The sequence below is a fragment of the Astatotilapia calliptera genome, chromosome 9 (assembly GCF_900246225.1).
Source record: "Astatotilapia calliptera chromosome 9, fAstCal1.2, whole genome shotgun sequence".
In the NCBI taxonomy this organism is placed as follows: domain Eukaryota; kingdom Metazoa; phylum Chordata; class Actinopteri; order Cichliformes; family Cichlidae; genus Astatotilapia; species Astatotilapia calliptera.
The window spans coordinates 15,886,225-15,897,687 of NC_039310.1; the positions used below are offsets into that span (position 1 = coordinate 15,886,225).

Here is an 11,463-nt window from a genome sequence, read left to right on the forward strand (position 1 = left end):
ATGTACCATTGGGGATGTGGAAAGCAGATGTATTTGTTTGAGTATTTTAGGAAATAAAAAGAAACTGTGGGAGACTTTTGATATCGCAAGGTTCATATTACCCCACTGATTTGTGCAAAGTCTTTGGAGATGAAGTTATGTGTATAACAATAAAGATGTTATGCCTTGTTAAACAACATTATGCTTTCTTCTTGTATTTTGATCCTCGTTTACCATTCAGTTCACCTTTCAGGTATCATGGTATACACTCAGTGCTATCCCTAAACTGGGATAGCACCATCTCTGGGGTTCACAGAGAATGGTCCAAAGATGTGAAAATATCGACTTAGCAGCCGCTCCTTGGGTAAAAAGGCCTTGTTGAGGCCATGGATCAGAGAAGAATGGCTAGTAACTTAAAAAATAAAAGCTTCGTAGGGGATCACCAAAACTGTACAGTAGAAGATTGGAAAGATGTTGCCTGGTCTGATGAGCTTCGATTTCTGCTGTGACATTCAAATGGTAGGGTCAAAACAACATGGAAGCATAGATTCATCCTGCCCTCCTGACCATGTCTACTTTTATGACCACAGTGTACCCATCTTCTGAAAGCTGCTTCAAGCAGGATAACACCCGACAAAGCTCAGATCATCTCAAACTTTCTTGAACATGACAGTGAGCTCGCTGTGCTCAAATGGCCTCCACTAGTCACCAGATGTCAATCCACATTTGAGCACCTTTCAGATGTGATGGAACAGGAGACGGCCATCGTGCATGTGCAGCTGACCAATCAGCAGCAACTGTGTGATGCAAGCATGTCAATATGGACCGGAATCTCTGAGGAATGTTTCCAGCACCTTGTTGAATCTATGCCATGGAGAATTAAGGTGGTTAAGAAGGCAAAACAGGATCAAACCTGATACCAAATGAAATGGCTGGTAAGTATATTATAGAGGACAGCATACATGCAACACAAGTAATTCCAAATAAAATCAACAGATAGATTTCATTGGAAGGATACAAGGATTTCTACTTGTCTTGTAAAAATGTTTTAAATTCTAGTCTCATGTTCACTCCTACCTATATCCATGCAACAGTGACCTCATGTTGACCTTCTGATAATGAGATCCAGGGGGGAAAACACCAGGCACGAAATCAAAGTATCTTAGTCAGGGTCTCACATTAGCTGTTCAGAAGCACGCAGGTGCCCCAGTTTGTCTCGAGTCAGTTTATACTGTTTCCACCACTGATCAGCCCTGGATTAGTGTCATGTTACGCCAGCAGGGGCACCTGCCTGGAATCAGCAACACCATGTCGTTGCACTTGCTGTGGTCTCTGCCCTGACTCCAAGAGAAAAAAGCAAAACTGGGAGATGATTTCTTTTGTTTTTAATTTTATGGTTTTACGGTGTCGTATTGCTGTTCAGACTGTGTCCCTCTGGAATATTCTGGAGGGTATATATTCCTGGCAACTAAAACCCCTATGTGAAGCAGAACTTGTCAGTAATAGTATAGAATATCTCTGTTACTATTCTAATAAGGCAGAGCAAGTGGGACAAGATTTGGTTGCACAGGCTGAGTTGGACAAATATAAACCAAAACCTTATAAGCATATCGTACCTTCTTATAGAGGCCATTTAACAAAATTCTTTGACAGCTATAATTTTGAACCAGGGTGGAGATTCTACACCCAGTTTAGTGGGCGTGAGGTGAGTGTGCGACTCAGTATGGGAGAGCAGAGAAAATACATAAGCAGACACCTGACATACATTTTTCCCCTTATATTTAGCCTTTCTAAAACAATATTTATACAGTGCTTATAATTATGTTCTAAACAGGTAGCCTTAATAGAAACTAAGGACTTGGGTAGCAAATTGAAATTTGCTGCCGATTGGTCAAACAAACTGAGACCAAGCCTCCACCTTCAGAGCAAAAAGCAACTCAGTTCTAAAATTGGATTAATGCTAGTAAGCAGTGAGGAGATATCAGTGGGCAGCGTTTTTCAGAAGTGTTGCTAAGACATCAGTATTAAGCAGATCCCCTTTCCATGCTTGGCATTGCTTGCCTTGCTTAGCATCACCTCATCTGTTCCTCATATTTACACAAACAGAACCAAATAGCAGTTATCAAACTGTAAACCTGTCACTTTTAAGTAAACAATTACCTGCATTATTTAAACACGCAGCAGATTCTTTTTTCACTTGTCGAGCCTCAATGTGCCACTTCTTTGGGACCCTAAGAGAGCAACGCATGCCATTTAAGCACAAGGACCTCCATGTCCTGTTTATTTAGTGACATGTGAGTCATGGTGAAGGTTTTATCACAGGGGTCTGTAGGGTGAGTCATAATAGTTCAAACAAGCAAGCCTCAACACAACGCATTAGCCTCAAGCTACTCAAAGTAAATGGTTGTCGCATCCACTTATCTGTCTGCTGAAGCTTTCATTGTGCGTGAACTACATTAAATAAATATATAAACTTGAGGCAAGCCAGAAAAGACTTCTCAAAGATTTGGAGGATGCTATTTTTCCTCATGCATTATTTGCTGCGAATGGCTTCGTCTTAACGGATGCATAAGTTGCCAGGAGTGTACCATTAATGAATGGCTCGTGATAATTGTGCTTCACTGACTCGGAGCGCATTGTTTCATCCTACTGCTTTCACCATTAGCTGCAATTTTCAAAGGCATTTTGGCTGAATACTACTATGTCAGCACCTATTTCTCCTCAACCCATTTGTTTGATCAACAGCTCTACCTGCTCAACTATTTATCAAAGGAGCACATAAGAGGACCCCACCACCGTACAAGGTAAACAAAGACAGGATATCAAAAGCGGCACTTTGCCACATATGATACTTTACATTCTCACTAATTTTCTGGTAAATCAAATTACACAAACACAGTTATTGTGGAAGAAATAGAAACAAATCCTTTTATATAAAAAGTTCATATACAATTTTTATTTCATGGATTTTAAGACTTTTTAAACAATTAGCATAAATTGATATTGAGATGCTTCTGTTTTGAACCATGTCATGGGCTGCTGATGCTGAGCTTCATGGGATTAAGACCAACATGAGAAGTGCAGGGCGCTGTGGCTGGCTGCAGGCTAAAGGAACAGTACACTCAGATTCACTGTGACAAGACTCCCCTTCTTTTCACTGAAGAAGAATTGCCCAAAGACATTCATCCCCCATCTTTCCCTATCATGACTATAATGCTGACCTGGTTTCATTCAGGGCTTCTCTACCAAGGCCATTATACTGCTCCTAAAATGGTCCTAATGTATTTACATATGACCAACCGATGTGGAATTAAAACTGTGGTATAAAGAAGAGGAAATTGTGTGTGCTGGTAAATATAGACAAGTGAGACAGAGTCTTCCCACAACACCATATCCACTTTTGCCATTTATCATTAATGATGGAAAAATCAGCAGATAAATGTTTAAAGTACGCCCACTATTGTCATTTCCATATGCATATTTTCTTTATTGGACTTCATTAGAGTAGCATTGAATTATTCACAGTTCAAACTCATTTTTAATTATCTTATACTCAACTTTGGTGTGGCCACTCAGTTGAAGATCTGTCTGAAAAAAGGCAAGTGGAGCAGAATAAAAAGATGAACTGATCATTTAGAGCACTCCGACATTTGTGCTTTTGCCTCATTTGGATTAATTGTACATGCACTTACACTGTTATTTGAAACTTTGACCGTGTTTACACTACTATGCAAAAGTTTTGAGTCACCCCTCACTTCTTTATATTTAACTTCTAAGAAGCCAGACTTTCTTTTTAATATTTTAATGTGATCTTGAGCAATGGTTCCCCAGGCTGTTTGGAAGGCTTTGAAGGTTATTCTTGGACATTGGCTGGTTTTCCTGATTTTCAGTGCAGTTCTTGTACCTGAACATTTTCAGAAGAATGTTTTTTAAGCCACTTAGCACTGACCTGTGAATCATGCAAGAATATAAATGGTACAAAACTCAAGGGGTGAACCATTGTTGTTTCACATAACAGACTATTTAGCAAAGAACCAATTTTAAACTGTATTTTTAGTCAATTTGTTAATAGCAGTCTCTCACAAAAAATGTAACACAGTTTGAAGGGTATAAAGTATTTTTGCACCAACAAGGTGATTCACAAAGCACTATTAGCTTAAAAACTAAGGAAACTGTTCTTAAGAAATGGGAATAAAATCCAACAAAGACCCGAGAGACACATCTGGCCCTTTAGTTTATCCATCCACTATTCACTGAAGCTTCATAAGAAATGGCCTCAGTGGAAAATTGGCTGTGAAGAAGCCATTCTTAAGGAAGAAAAACAAGGAGGAAATGCTGAGGTATGCCGAATTTTACAAGAACTTGACTGAAAATCAACGCCAACAGGTCTTTTGGAGTTATGAATTAAACCTGACATGGCTTGAAAATGATTCGAAGCACAAAAGCATGCCTTGATAGGAAAAGTCTGGAGAACTATTCCTGAAGACTACTTCAAGAAATAACAAGAAAGCTTCCTCAACAGAGTTGGCTGTGTTGAAGAAAAAAGCTGTATTTCAAGGTTGTTAGAATTACACAAACTCAGATTTTGCCTTATATACTGTATTTCCGTGTATGTTTCCATTTTTCAATAAATAGCTGCAGCCGTTTCTCATTTTCCTAGAAAAATACAAAGAAATAATTGGTGGCTCAAGTTTTTCCATAGCACCAGAGGTGGGTACAAGAAAGTGTGGTCTGTATAGAGTTCAGTTGTCACAGGGATGAATGGTATCACTGCACATGACACGAGTGTTTGCATGTGTTCTGCATGTTTGTGTGGTTTAAGGAAGCCCTGTTGTAAGGGCCCACAGCAGCCTCCCCAAAATAGAGCTGAGAGCAGCTGCAGCCGGGTGGGTCGTATCAGAGGGACATCAAAGGGGCCGCCGCCACCCGCCCTCTCTGATCATAAGCACTAATGGTGTAATGGGGGACTGGAAGGTCAGTGATTGTTTTTGGTTGTGTGTCTGTGTATGTAAGAGAGAGAGAGAGAGAGAGAGAGGGAGGGAGAGAAAGAAAGTCAACAGGCAACAAAGGTGATAGAACCTTCTGGAGCACAAAGCAACAGCATATAATCCTTGCAACAAAAAATAAATATCAGATTTGGTGTTGCCTCTTCGCTGATATCTATGGCAGAACCCAGCACAGCCAATTATAAATAACTGGCTTGGAAAATAGATTCCTTCTCCCACTGGTGAGTGAACTCTGGATCCCTAGATATCAGAATAAGTGGGAAAAAGTATATCACAGTCCCACAATATTATCTGTAAGGAACATACACTTCATCACTCTTGCATCAAACTGTACAGTTTCCAGGCATGCTCAGTATACTACTCTTAGTGTCCCAGCTCAGATAACTCTGCGTCCATTTGTGAGCCTCAGATTTCAACAGTCATCACTTTTCCTGCATGAAGACCTCCAGGCAGAGAGGTCCAGGCAAAGACACAGTCTGAATCTGAGCGTACGACATCCCATTTGCTGTAATGTTGTCCTTATGTATTCGATATTCTTATGATATTTTGTATTCTTATAATATTTTGTACTGGCTGGACTTCAGAAGATATAAAAGCACAGAGTACATGTCTCCCCCGCCTCTTCTTTCTTGAATCCAGATTTATGGCCCTATAAAATGTCTCTGTCATGTCCAATCAACACCTGCTGTCGCTCGTCACAAACCCAGTGGAAACAGTCGGAGAGGTTAAGCTTGAACACAGGCGCTCTCTATAGGATTAACAAGGCATTAACCCGTAAACCAATTTTAGTCATCTGAGCTCTTGATAAAATAATAATAATAATAATAATAATAATAATAATAATAATAATAATAATAATAATAATAATAATAATAATAATAATAATGATAAAATACAATAAAAAAAAACCCAGAAAATGTCTTACTTCTTCTGCTTATTTAGCCTTATCTGTTTACCTTAATGTATTATTTCGATATGCTGACTCATATACAATAGCGGACAGTTGAACGCTCATTATCCTGACACGTATTTTGTGATCGTAGAAGACAATATTTTATTTTTTAAAAAGAAAAGGTTTCTAGCCATAGTAATATGAATATTATTATTTATTTATTTTATACACATAACTGGCAAAGAGCCGGGGAGGTTTCTTTTTCGACTCTGCGGAAGAAATTTACTGCGGACGTGTGTTCGCCCATACTGGTTCCGGGTTTCAACATCCTGTTAGCTAACGTTAGCTGAAACACAATCTTCTCTACGCTATAAGGTACATAGTGGTAAGAATCCGTGTATCTTTTCCGTTACGTGATTTTATGTATTGCCGTATGTCAAAGTCAACTATGTGGTTTAAGTTTTACATTGTGAAGAAGCGGTAAAATAAAAAAGCTATATCAATTTTTTGGAAAGGTTTTAGCAGGCTAGCCAGAGTTGACTAACCCTGACGGCTGCTTACACGTATGATAGAGGAATAAATTCACAGCCATTGCTGTGTAATTTAGATATGATGGATGAAGAGGATTTACAGGTGAAGATGTTCATATATCTCTGAAAGGAAGCTAGCTTTGTTTTAACGGCCCTAACTTTACGCGGCGTTTGTGATAAATCATATTCGACGGGATAGCCAGCGTTAACATTTAACAACCTGCAGTTTGACAAACACAGTGGCAACCGTTGTGTAATCTAGCCGATTAAATGTTGAGTTGCAAGTTATGCCCCAAAAAGAGTGATGTTTTAATGTTTTTCCTTTTCAGGATTAAAGAAATCCCGGAACAACATGGGTGAGTGATGGCTAGAAATCCACAATTCCCATTTGTCCACATTAAAGTAGCCACACTGAGGTCTCATTTCTTCGTCCCTCTTCAGTAGCTGTTGTCGTACACCTGTTTAAAATTGTTGGTTGTCATCTCTGTTACTTCACAGATGGTGAAGAGAGAACCTATGGTGGCTGCGAAGGGCCAGATGCCATGTATGTGAAGCTGATCTCGTCAGATGGCCACGAGTTCATTGTGAAACGAGAACATGCCTTGACATCTGGGACTATCAAAGCCATGTTAAGCGGGCCAGGTGAGAATTCAGACAATGACATTGTTATAAAGGAGCAAATTTAACTTTTTAACTTGAATGATTTGTAATCTAATGTTATCATACACACATACATTCATTGGTCATGCTCTCCAGTAATTTTGTTGCACTTTGAAGGTCATGCCAGTTTTTTTTTTTTCCAGTGGTAGCTTGTTTCTGCCAATCTGCTTAAAAAAAACGAAACTAAAAAAAATTTTGTGTGTGAATTTTGAGGTGTTTTCTTAGTGTTTTGAGTTAGTCTCTGACCAATGCTAACCTGTAGCGCAGCCCCAATTGGATTGCTGTCCACTTTAATCCAGTGTGAGTAGTTATTTGGAATTTGGAACCAAATGTATTTAAACACTGAAGAACATAACGTTTGTTTTGCTGCTGTTTTTACTGGAGGCTTTTTAAAAAAAATCTTTTTGCAATTAAAAAAAACCCCACATATAGAAATCCCATTGTAGTACCTCAACCACATGATCATCATGTGAACTATTATTTGACTAATTTTGTTAGAGGGTGTGTGAGGTTCTGTATAAGATGTGCATAGTGGTGCTTGTAGAAGATGGTGTTATTGCTTTCAGTCAGGTTAATTCTGTTTCTCCAGTTGATGGCACTGTGCTCCCCCTTTGTTAGCAATACTATTAATAGGATTTCATTGGTGCAAATGCCATTATTCATTGCCTCATTTATCCCTGATCAAAAATATCTTTGTAGGTGCATATAATTACAATTAATTGGACAGTTTAATGCTTTTTAAAATTAATTATTGTTATCAATATCCATTATATGGTCTGTTTTCCAATTAACTTGTAAATATTTTTGCCCAACTTTACTTGATTACCTATCCTGCTCTGATCATCATGCAGAATTCTGTTTATTGGCTCCATCTAGGGGTGGGCAATATAAATGATATACGATAGAAACGATATAAATTTGGCCAACGATAGAGATTTTGACTATACCGCTCTACCGCAATAGTGCATGTTGATGATGTCAACATGCGCCTCTTTTGGTCAAAAGCATTGCAGCGGCTACAACCATTATCATCTGCAAATTATGCCGGGCGACAGTAATCGCAAAGAGATGAAGCACTTTTGAAATATGGGGAAAGCCAAAAACTGAGCTTCCACCACTTCCATACCATTGATTCATTAATGTTGAATTCTCTGGCAGCTGTTTTATTCCCATGTTGTTGCAGTATATTAATAACTAACCTCGTATTGTGGATGAATTATCTGAGTTGTTCTCCTGACTGAAGTTTGGCCCGTGTATAGCATCCTGCTATGCGATTGCATGTGTCCCTAACCACCAGAATCCCTCACGTTAACTTTCATCGAGTGGAAAAAAGTTGGTGTTCATCCTCCAGTTTCACTGTGCTAATGTTATGCTAACATAGCTGTGTCGCTAGCGATCACGTAGCACAACATTATATAACATTATATTCAAAAATCTCTCAGTCAGAACATGTTTAGGTGGAAACTAGTGAGCTAACTTCCTGCTAACTTCTAGCTCCATTAAATTTAAATAAATTCTGTTTTTATTGATGCCTGGATGTTAAACTTAATTGTTGCACCTGGTAAAGCAGCAACGCTGATCATTTTATTGAAGATGAATGAATTTTGACAGTTTTTAACTCTCAGTGTTCGTTTGACTTTGGGATCTGAAGCGGACGGAGATTTGGACCCAGATAATCTGCAAGGCTCCTGACTACAGCAGACCTAATGCTCTGACAGTCCATCAAGCAGTGTGGCTTCGTAGCTTACCAAAGTTGTACTAAAGCATTTTTTGACAGATTTCTGCACGCTGTGTATTACATAAAATCGGTTCGAGGTCAGTAAACACAACCAGAATTCATACATAAGGCGCACTCTCGATTTTTGAGAAAATTAAAGGATTTTTAGGGTGGAAAATACGTTATACAGAAAAAAAATAAGAATATATCGCAGTATATATCGTTACCGCACATGGTTCAAATTATACTGCGATATGGATTTTAGGTCATATCGCCCAGCCCTATTCCCTACCTCCTGATTTAAGAAATATCTCTTCCTTCTCTCTCTTTAAGTCCCAACTTAAAACTCACTTGTTCAAAATAGCTTAACCCACATAACCTCTCCACTCTGCTATTTTAAATTTATTTACGTCTTGTGCTTTTATGATTGTGTAAACTACTTGCTTTTATGTTGCTTTTTATTCTACTGTGTACAGTGACCTTGAGTGTTTTAAAAGGCGCTTTCAAATAATATGTAGTATTATTATTATTATTATTATTATTATTATTATTATTATTATTATTACTACTACTAGTACTTGGGCCAGCACACTGGAAAGCTTTCAGAATACTTTTTTGGTTAATAAGGTGTTTTTAGGTGTTATGCTCAGTGCAAGACTTAAATTTATGTTGAAGCTCTTTACTTGACACTGTAGGCTGATGTGCACCTTAACAGAAAAGTAACTACAGTGGCATAGACATGAACCACTGTGATAGGGCTGTTTGGTAGCAGTATCCGGTGTAAACACATTAGCAGGATAATACCTCAGTAATTGTATCTAGCTTGTTCATTATGCTATTCCAGTAGCATCAGTGCAAAGACATGCTGTTTTTCTTTTTTTCATAAGTCTAGCAATATGTTTATAGATTCAGTTGGCTCCGATATCGTTTCTCCTTTCACAGTTTCTGTAAAAGTAACTGTTTAGTTCCAGATTCATCAAATCCATGACCAATATTAAGAGTTTTGCTCACGATGGCAGAGCAATGGCAGAAATTCAACACAGCCCTATAAATTAAGCTTACATCATTGAGGAAATCCCTGTATATGTTCTTTTAATGTATGAACATGATATTGTCTATCTGCAGGACAATTTGCTGAGAATGAAACCAACGAAGTGAATTTCAGAGAGATTCCATCTCATGTCCTCTCCAAGGTCTGCATGTATTTCACCTACAAGGTCCGTTACACCAACAGCTCCACAGAAATACCCGAATTCCCCATCGCGCCGGAGATCGCACTGGAACTACTCATGGCTGCTAACTTTTTGGATTGCTAAAGTTGCAAAGATAATGGAAAGAAAGCTTAAAACATTTTTAGTTGTTTTTTTTTCTTCTTTTTTTGAGTATTTAACTTGTTTTGCTATTCACTTCATATGAAAAATAATCCTTTTTCTGTGGTTTGCTGTTGTTTCATTAGTATTAAAAGATGACATTTTAACATGTTAAATGGATATAGCAGAATGTGACAAATGTGGCCCCCCCCCCCCCAGAAATCTCTCCTCACCACACCATCTTAATAAAGACGTATTTGGTGAGCACTTTGTTTCCAGTCTTTGGTACCTTGTGCCTCATGAAATGAAGTACCATCTCCACAATGAATATGCTTCCTATTTTTATTCTTTTTTTGAAGTTTAAAAAAAAGATATTTGAGATAAAGGCAACAGTGGGGATGTTGTATACACTAAAACAGATAATTCAGTGTTTTGTTTTGCTTTTTCACATCAGTAGTTGGAGATCTACTAAAAGGGTTTAGTCTTTATACGGATCAGATAAGGATGTTTGGAAAATGAATGAACCTCAGATGTCTAATTTAATTAGCATGGCAATGCTGAAATAAAAATGTGTATTGAATCTGAAAATACTGCTTTTTTTTTTTTTTTTTTTTTTTTTACACTATCGTAGGAGAACTGCAGTAACTGCTGTGGTTTAAACACTCTTAACATACTTATCAAATAACTGAAAGGACTCACTGTGTGCTCGTACTGCTCCAGCGTGACACTGATTCATCAAGAAGTGAATTTATGACTCTAGGATAAAACAATTGGTACAGACTCCTTAAAGTCCCATAAAGTGGTATGACATAAGGGCTTTGTGTTGCATGTTATAGAAGAAATTTCCGTGTTCATAAAACAGTCAGTGATCACTTAAACTACATAAAAATGTAAAGCTGATAGATGTGATCTTATTATTCTGAATAAACATTGCCTTGCACATTCAAGTTTCAGAAATTTACGTTGCCTGTGTCCATACATTTGACTGGTGCCTATATGGAGTGCTTACCAGCCATGCCATGTGATACACCCAACTATTAATTCCCATGGTGAGGCGAGAGCTTATATCACATCTGATGCAACTCTGGCTACCAAGAGACATTTTCTCTGTAGGAAACATTAGGAGGTTAGATCAAATTGCAGTTCAAGTGGATGAAATGTTCAAAAATTTTGCTTACACAGATAAATGAATATGCTTCCTGTGCTTAAGCCACTGACACCTAAAAAAAAAATGACAGTAAGATAACATAACGAGCTAAAGCAGCTCAAATAATGATAATCATCATCAGGAAAACGAAAAATGTAATTAAATACTCTGATGATCACAGGAAGTCTGTTCTTTGAAGCATTTTGTCATGATGAGTCATTA

The 11,463-nt window shown here is 38.0% G+C and overlaps 1 protein-coding gene across 2 annotated transcripts; it reads left to right on the forward strand.

Moving 5' to 3' along the window:
* The first annotated feature begins 6,148 nt into the window (after positions 1–6,148).
* Positions 6,149–10,682, forward strand: eloca (elongin C paralog a). 2 transcript variants are annotated; one of them, XM_026179697.1, is made up of 4 exons: positions 6,149–6,262; positions 6,737–6,763; positions 6,906–7,049; positions 9,910–10,682. In XM_026179697.1, exons 2-4 carry the CDS (start codon positions 6,760–6,762, stop codon positions 10,098–10,100), a joined length of 339 nt encoding a protein of 112 aa, XP_026035482.1. In that variant the 5' UTR covers positions 6,149–6,262; positions 6,737–6,759; the 3' UTR covers positions 10,101–10,682. The 2 variants fall into 2 exon arrangements, with proteins under 2 accessions (XP_026035482.1, XP_026035481.1); XM_026179696.1 differs by having other exon boundaries at positions 6,149–6,252.
* The last annotated feature ends 781 nt before the right edge of the window (positions 10,683–11,463 follow it).

Coding starts and splice junctions, on each gene's coding strand:
- eloca (XM_026179697.1), top strand. Junction 7,050..9,909: donor AGCCATGTTAAGCGGGCCAG/GTGAGAATTCAG, acceptor GTCTATCTGCAG/GACAATTTGCTGAGAATGAA.